Source organism: Rhinoraja longicauda, chromosome 2 (assembly GCF_053455715.1).
Source record: "Rhinoraja longicauda isolate Sanriku21f chromosome 2, sRhiLon1.1, whole genome shotgun sequence".
Taxonomy (NCBI): domain Eukaryota; kingdom Metazoa; phylum Chordata; class Chondrichthyes; order Rajiformes; family Arhynchobatidae; genus Rhinoraja; species Rhinoraja longicauda.
The window spans coordinates 4,259,346-4,268,184 of record NC_135954.1 but is presented as its reverse complement, the minus strand read 5'-3'; the positions used below and the strand labels follow the sequence as shown (position 1 = coordinate 4,268,184).

Sequence of the window (8,839 nt, the reverse complement as noted above, 5' to 3'; positions counted from 1 at the left end):
TCCTCCTGGCGATCCCCCGGGAAAGACGACACGATGCGCTCCGTGATGCGTCGGGCGACCGATTCTGTCAACGTGGTGGACGACCACAGAAGCCAACAGCGAGCTAACGTCGTCTGACACACGAGCGGATGATACAGCAATAAAATTAAACATAGCACAAAAAGTAAGGGAATTTGTGTTTGGTAGATTATTTCTTTGTTGTAACAATGCTTCTTGGCAATAAATCTTATACCGTTGGAAAGCCTGTTTATTTCCCTTTTAAATGGTGCCACATTTGTAAGGAACATGCATTTGTGGGATGAGCAGCAGAGCTGAGTATATGGGTTGCGCCCATGAAAAATTTGCCAAATCTTCTCTGCCAATGCCAAACAGCTTATTCTGCTGTTGCTATTGACTCTTGTTTTGAGCTTCTGGTACCACCAGGTGCTGACAATCAGGTGCCTGATTGGCACCTGATTGGCAGCATCTGTGAGCATGGGCCCTGCTACAGTGGTCAGCCGGTGTCTGCTCCAAGAATCGGCATGCCACGTTTGACTGATCTGGATAGGGCCCGTGCGATAGGGCAACTTCAAGCTGGTGTTCCGCAAAACCAAGTTGCGGCATTATTTGGAGTGAGCCCTAGTACCATCTCCAAAGTGAAGGCCAAGTTCCATATAATGGGGGATGTCAGAGACAGGCCGCGAAGTGGGCGTCCCAAGAAGACGACACCCGAAGAAGACCGTTTCCTCACCCTGTCAGCACTTAGGAACCGTAGGCTGTCTTCTACAGATTTGCAGTCAAGGTTTGCAGGACGATATGGCCGACGGCTCTCTGCCCAGACAATTCGGAACAGACTGCACGCAGCCGATCTCCGGTCTCATAGGGCTGCCAGGAGGCCTGCCATGACTGCCCTTCACCATCAGGCCCGTTTGCGCTGGTGTCGGCAACACGTGCACTGGAACCTGAACATGTGGAGGAACGTTATGTTCAGCGATGAGTCCAGATTCTGCCTACGGCAGTTGGATCATAGGGTCAAAGTGTGGAGAAGACGCGGAGAATGCTATGCTGATTGCTGCACCGATAGAGTAACATCTTTTGGTGGAGGCAGTGTGATGGTGTGGGGCGGCATCTCCCTGACTGGAAAAACGAGGCTTGTCATCATTGGAGGCAATCTCAATGCAGAGAGATATCGAGATGAGATTCTGCAACCAGTGGCAATCCCATATCTCCACAGTCTGGGACCGAACTCTATCCTCCAAGATGACAATGCTCGCCCCCACAGAGCAGGGTTTCTCAGAGACTACCTCCAGAATTTGGGAGTGGAGAGGATGGAATGGCCTGCCAGCAGTCCTGACCTCAACCCCATTGAACACTTGTGGGATCAGCTTGGGCGTGCTGTTCGTGCCAGAGTGACCAACACAACCACGTTGGCTGACTTGCGACAAATGCTGGTTGAAGAATGGGATGCCATCCCACAACAGTGTGTGACCAGGCTGGTGACCAGCATGAGGAGGAGGTGCCAGGCTGTTGTGGCTGTGTATGGTTCTTCCACACGCTACTGAGGCTCCTGTTTATTAAATGAATAAATTGTTAAAATTGCCAATATGTCTTGTTTCTTCAGACTTCAATCATCCAATCCACCAAACAACACCGAACAAGAGTCAATGGCAGAATAAGCTGTTTGGCATTGGCAGAGAAGATTTGGCAGATTTTTCATGGGCGCAACCCACATACTCAGCTCTGCTGCTCATCCCACAAATGCATGTTCCTTACAAATGTGGCACCATTTAAAAGGGAAATAAACAGGCTTTCCAACGGTATAAGATTTATTGCCAAGAAGCATTGTTACAACAAAGAAATAATCTACCAAACACAAATTTCCTTACTTTCTGTGCTATGTTTAGATTAAAAAGTAATAAGATATAAAGTAATAATAGACAATAGACAATAGGCGCCGGAGGAGGCCAGGATGGTTCAGTTGCCTAATAACAGCTGGGAAGAAACTACTGAGCAATCCCAGAGGGAACACAGTTACAACTCCGTGAGAGGAGGAGGATAGACTTGGTTTCCAACTTCAGTCACCAAGTGATGGCACGTTGATGATGCAACCCTTCCCAATTTTATTAGCTTAAAAATACTACATTATTTCATAAGTTCATAAATGATAGGGGGGAGAATTCAGCCCATCAGGTCTACTCCGCCATCCAATCATGGCTGATCATTCACCTCCCTTCTCCCCATAACCCCTGACACCCGCGCTAATCAAGAATCTATCTATCTCTGCCTTAAATATATCCACTGACTTGGCCTCCACAGCCGTCTGTGGCAAAGAATCCCACAGATTCACCACCCACTGACTGAAGAAATTCCTCCTCATCTCCTTTCTAAAGGAACGTCCTTTAATTCTGAGGCTGTGCCCTCTGGTCCTAGACTCTCCCACTAGTGGAAACATCCTCTCCACATCCACTCTATCCAAGCCGTTCATTATTCTGTAAGTTTCAATGAGGTCCCCCCTCCTCAACCTTCTAAACTCCAGCGAGTACAGGCCCACTGCCGTCTTGAGTTAACCCACTCATTCCTGGGATCGTTCTCGTAAACTTCCTCTGGACCCTCTCCAGAGCCAGCACATCCTGCCTCAGATATGGGGGCCCAAAATTGCTCACAGTACTCCAAACGCGGCCTGTCCAGCGCCTGATAGAGCCTTAGCATTACACCCCCGTTTTGGATTCTAGCCCTCTTGAAATATGGCTAAAACATATAAAATATTGAAATAAAACATATAAGATTATTAAGGGATTGGACATGTTAGAGGCAGCAAACATGTTCCCATGTTGAATGCACAGAGCCCTTCACCCAGAGTAGGGGAATCAAGAGGCTTGTACAAGACATTGGTGAGGGCCCCATTTGGAATATTTGTCTTCAGTTTCGGTCACGCTGCTATAGGGACGATCATAATGGTAATATATAGGATGAAAGACTGGAGCGACTAGACTTGTATACACGGGAATTTAGAAGGATGAGAGGAGATCTTATAGAAACATATAAGATTATTAAGGGGTTGGACACATTAGAGGCAGCAAACATGTTCCCAATGTTGGGGGAGTCCAGAACCAGGGGCCACACAGTTTAAGAATAAGGGGTAGGCCATTTAGAACGGAGATGAGGAAAAACTTTTTCAGTCAGAGAGTTGTGAATCTGTGGAATTCTCTGCCTCAGAAGGCAGTGGAGGCCAATTCTCTGAATGCATTCAAGAGAGAGCTAGATAGAGCTCTTAAGGATAGCAGAGTCAGGGGGTATGGGGAGAAGGCAGGAACGGGGTACTGATTGAGAATGATCAGCCATGATCACATTGAATGGTGGTGCTGGCTCGAAGGGCCGAATGGCCTCCTCCTGCGCCTATTGTCTATTGTAAATGCCGACATAGCGTTTGCCTGATAGTGTTGTCTCGTTTACTCGAAAGTCCAACTTTCAAATTTTTTGCAAAGTTATTTTAATAAATTATTACATGGCAGACAGTGGTCAATCAAACTCTTTCATTCGCGTGCTAATTACACAGAGTGCATGGGAGTCCCGACGTATTTGTGCCACAAATCAATGGCTTTGCTGATGATTGCGTCCGTATTCTCTTGAGGAATCTGAACGAACACACAAAGAACACACTGTCAGGCAGGGGGGGGAAACTAATCGGATTAACAGCATCACGTTAAGATTGCACAGTAGAGTCACAGAGTGATACAGGCCCTTCGGCCCAGCTTGCCTCACGCCGGCCAACATGCCCCCATCTACACCAGTCCCACCTGCCAGAGTTTGGCCCATTTCCTTCTCAACCTGTCTTATAGACAATAGATAATAGACAATAGGTGCAGGAGGAGGCCATTCCGCCCTTCGAGCCTGTACGCACCACCATTCAATGTGATTATGGCTGATCCTTCTCAATCAGTACCCCGTTCCTGCCCTCTCCCCGTACCCCCTCATCCTGTCTCCTGCCTGTCTAAATATCTTTATTTTCTCTGCCACTGGCATGTCCTCCACAGCCGTCTGTGGCAAAGAATTCCACAGATCCACCACCCTCTGACTAAAGAAATTCCTCCCCATCTCATTTCTAAAGGGTCGTCCTTTAATTCTGAGGCTGTGCCCTCTGGTCCTAGACTCTCCCACTAGTGGAAACATCCTCTCCACACCCACTCTATCCAGGCCGCTCACTATTCGGTAAGTTTCAATGAGGCCCCCCCCCCTCAACCTTCTAAACTCCAGCGAGTACAGGCCCAGTGCCGACAAACACTCATCACACGTTAACCCACTCATTCCTGGGATCATTCTCCTAAACCTCCTCTGGACCCTCTCCAGAGCCAGCACGTCCTTCCTCAGATACGGGGCCCAAAACTGCTCACTATACTCCAAATGCGGTCTGACCAGCGCCTTATAGAACCTCAGCTATATAACGTGGCAACCCTTTGTGTACTGCCTTGGTGAAGCCTACATGGGTGACACCATCGGTAGAGATTCTGCCTCACAGCGCCGGAGACCCGGGTTCCATCCCGACTACGGGTGCTGTCTGTATGGCGTTTGCACGTTCTCCCCGTGACCTGCGTGGGTTTTCTCCGAGATCTTCGGTTTCCTCCCGCACTCCAAAATCGTCCAGGTTTGTAGGTTGATTGGCTTGGTGCAAAATGTAAAACTTGTCCCGAGTGTGTGTAGGGTAGTTTTAATGTTTAGTTTAGTTTGGAGATACAGTGCGGAAACAGCCCCTATGGCCCATCGAAGGTATTTATTCACAAAATGCTGGAGTAACTCAGCAGGTCAGGCAGCATCTCAGGAGAGAAGGAATGGGTGACGTTTCAGGTCGACACCCTTCTCTCCTGAGATGCTGCCTGACCTGCTGAGTTACTCCAGCATTTTGTGAATAAATACCTTCGATTTGTACCAGCATCTGCAGTTATTTTCTTACGCTACCTATGGCCCATCGAGTCCGCTCCGACCAGCGATCCCCGCACACTAACACTATCCCACACCCACTTGGGGACTATTTTTACATTTATACCAAGCCAATTAACCTATAAACCTGCACGTCTTTGGAGTGTGTGAGGAAACCGAAGCAGGTCTCGGAGAAAACCCACGTGGGTCACGGGGGAGAACGTACAAACTCCGTACAGACGGCGCCCGTAGTCGGGATGGAACCCGAGTCTCCGGCGCTGCACTCGCTGTAAGGCGGCAACTCTACCGCTGCGCCACCGCGGCCGCCCTTGTGCGGGGATCGCTGGTCGGCGCGGACTCGGTTGGCCGAAGGGCCTGCTTCCGCACTGTATCTCTAAACTACTGGGGAAGCCATTTACTTGAGAATAGCGGTGAAGATACTTGCTGGCAAGCATACTCACGTTAAGGAGGAACTGTGTAATATTTTCCGCTTTATTCATTGCCATTAACTTCATCTTAAAAGTTAATAAAATTTCCATGGCCACGAAGACCAGAATTTTGCACGATCCACTTATGACTTTATCCCAAACCCTGAAAAACAGTCATCATCATGATGTGCAAATCCTAACATGTCTAAAATATGATAATCATGCAAACTAATACATTCGATGATAGACACAAAATGCTGGAGTAACTCAGCGGGTCAGGCAGCCTCTCGGGAGAGAAGGAATGGGTGACGTTTCGGGTCGAGACCCTTCTTAGGACTGATGTCAGGGGAGGGGGCGGGACAAAGTTCGGATGTAGTCGGAGACAGGAAGACTGGTGGGAGAACTGGGAAGGGTGAGAGGATGGAGAGAGAGGGAACGCAGGAACTATCTGAAGTTAGAGAAGTCAATGTTCATACCGCTGGGGTGTAAACTACCCCAAGCGAAATATGAGGTGCTATTCCTCCAATTTGCGCTGGGCCTCACTCTGACAATGGAGGAGGCCCACGAAAGAAAAGTCAGATTGGGAATGGGAATTGGGAGTTGAAGTGCTGAGCCACCGGGAGATCAGGTAGGTTAAGACAGACTGAGCAGAAGTATTCAGTGAAACGATCGCCGAGCCTGCGCTTGGTCTCGCCGATGTAGAGAAGTTGACACCTGGAACATCGGATACAGAAGATGATGACAGAGTTGGTAGTTGAGGCAAGTAGTGTAACATTATTTTAGTTTAGTTTACTTTAGAGATGCAGCGCGGAAACAGGCCCTTCGGCCCACCGAGTCCGCACCGACCCGCGATCCCCGTACACTAACACTACCCTACACACACTGGGGCCAATTTTACATTTTGCACCAAGCCAATTAACCTACAAACCTGCACGTCTTTGGAGCGTGGGAGGAAACCGAAGATCTCGGAGAAAACCCACGCAGGTCACAGGGAGAACGTACAAACTCCGTACAGACAGCACCCGTAGTCAGGGTTGAACCCGGGTCTCTGGCGCTGTGAGGCAGCAACTCTACCGCTGCGCCCTTTTATGCTGGTGGTCAATCCCAAGTTTCCCACTAATTTCCTCCAGCACTTTGTTCTTTTCTGGTTAAACATAGGTACATAGAAAATAGGTGCAGGAGGAAGCCATTCGACCCCTTCGAGCCAGCACCACCATTCAATGTGATCATGGCTGATCATCCACAATAAGTACTTTTACTCCCTCAATAGCAAGGATATCCTTCCTCAAATTAGGAGACCAAAACTGCACACAATACTCCAGGAGTGGTCTCACTAGGGCCCTGTACAACTGCAGAAGGACATCTTTACTCATATACTCCAATCCTCTCATTATGCAGGCCAACATTCCATTAGCTTTCTTCACTGCCTGCTGTACCTGCATACTTACTTTCAGTGACTGATGCACTAGGACACCCAGGTCTCATTGCAATTCCCCTTTTCCTGACCTGACACCATTCGGATGATAATCTGCCTTCTTGTTCTTGCCACCAAAGTGGATCTCACATTTATCCACATTATACTGCATCTGCCATGCATCCGCCCACTCACACAACCTGTCCAAGTCACCCTGCAACCTCACAGCATCCTCCTCACAGTTCACACTGCCACCCAGCTTTGTGTCATCTGCAAATTTGCTAATGTTACTTTTAATTCCTTCATCTTGTATTCACTGGGGTTTAGAAGGATGAGAGGGGATCTTATAGAGACATATAAAATTATAAAAGGAATGGACAAGCCAGATGCAGGAAAAATATTCCCAATGTTGGGGGAGTCCAGAACCAGGGGCCACAGTCTTAGAATAAAGGGGAGGCCATTTTAAACTGAGGTGAGAAGGAACCTTTTCACCCAGAGAGTTGTGAATTTGTGGAATTCTCTGCCACAGAGGGCAGTGGAGGCCAAATCACTAGATGGATTTAAGAGAGTTAGATGGAGCTCTAGGGGCCAGTGGAATCAAGGGATATGGGGAGAAGGCAGGCACGGGTTACTGATTGCGGATGATCAGCCATGATCACAATGAATGGCGGTGCTGGCTCGAAGGGCCAAATGGCCTCCTCCTACATGTTTCCATGTAAGTCATTAATGTGTATTGTGAACAGCTACGGTCCCAGCACCGAGCCTTGCGGTACCCGACTAGTCATTGCCTGCCATTCTGAAAGGGACCCGTTAATCCCTACTCTTTGTACCAATTTTCGATCCGTTAATACCCTACCCCCAATACCAGGTGCTCTAATTTTGCCCACTAATCTCCTGTGTGGGACCTTATCAAAGGCTTTCTGAAAGTCTAGATACACTACATCCACTGGCTCTCCCATGTCCATTTTCCTAATTACATCCTCAAAAAATTCCAGAAGATTAGACAAGCATGATTTCCCCTTCGTAAATCCATGCTGACTCGGAACAATCCTGTTACTACTATCCAAATGCTCCGCAATTTCGTCTTTTATAATTGACTCCAGCATCTTCCCCACCACTGATGCCAGACTAACTGGTCTATAATTCCCTGTTTTCTCTCTACCTCCTTTCTGAAAAAGTGGGATAACATTAGCTACCTTCCAATCCACAGGAACTGATCCTGAATCTATAGAACATTGGAAAATGATCACCAATGCGTCCACGATTTCTAGAGCCACCTCCTTAAGTACTCTGGGATGCAGACCATCAGGCCCTGGGGATTTATCAGCCTTCAGTCCCATCAGTCTACCCAACACCATTTCCTGACCAATGTGAATTTCCTTCAGTTCCTCCGTCACCCTAGGATCTCTGGCCACTATAACATCTGGGAGATTGTTGGTGTCTTCCTTAGTGAAGACAGAACCAAAGTACCTGTTCAACTCGTCTGCCATTTCCTTGTTCCCCATAATAAATTCACCTGCTTCTGTCTTCAAGGGACCCACATTTGTCCTAACTAATCTTTTCTTTTTCACATACCTACAGAAGCTTTCACTATCCTCCTTTATATTCTTGGCTAGCTTACTGTTGTACTTCATCTTTCCTCTCCATATTGCCTTTTTAGTTACCCTCTGTTGTTCTTTAAACGTTTCCCGATCCTCTGGTTTCCCCGCTCATCTTTGCTGTGTTCTCTTTTAGTTTTATACTGTCCTTGACTTCCCTTGTCAGCCACGGTTGCTTCTTACTCCCCTTAGAATCTTTCCTCCTGTTTGGAATGAACTGATCCTGGACTATTCTGGATTATTCCCAGAGATTCCTGCCATTGCTGTTCCTGCTGACCTTTCCGGTAACATGGTGCCCAGAACTGAACACAATATTCTAAATGGGATCTACCACTAGGGTTGCCAACTGTCCCGTATTAGTCAGGACATCCCGTATATTGGGCTTAAATTGGTTTGTCCCGTATGGGACCGCCCTTGTCCCGTATTAGGCCCGTGAGCCGCTGTAGGCCCGGACACTGTAGGCCTGGACACTGTAGGCCCGGTAGCCGTTGTAGGCCTGGACACTG

The 8,839-nt window shown here is 48.0% G+C and overlaps 1 protein-coding gene across 3 annotated transcripts in view; it reads right to left on the bottom strand.

Moving 5' to 3' along the window:
- Nucleotides 1-1,791: 1,791 nt before the first annotated feature.
- Nucleotides 1,792-8,839, bottom strand: part of tbc1d7 (TBC1 domain family, member 7) — a 34,164-nt gene continuing 27,116 nt past the window's right edge. For 2 of the 3 annotated variants that reach the window (XM_078414192.1, XM_078414172.1), the window contains 2 exons: nt 5,355-5,484; nt 1,792-3,614 (listed from right to left, as the gene is read on the bottom strand). In XM_078414192.1, the coding sequence (XP_078270318.1) occupies nt 3,528-3,614; nt 5,355-5,484 (217 nt within the window). In that variant the 3' untranslated portion in view covers nt 1,792-3,527. The remainder of the gene's footprint in view (nt 3,615-5,354; nt 5,485-8,839) is intronic. The other variant, XM_078414182.1, reaches the window with a different exon arrangement.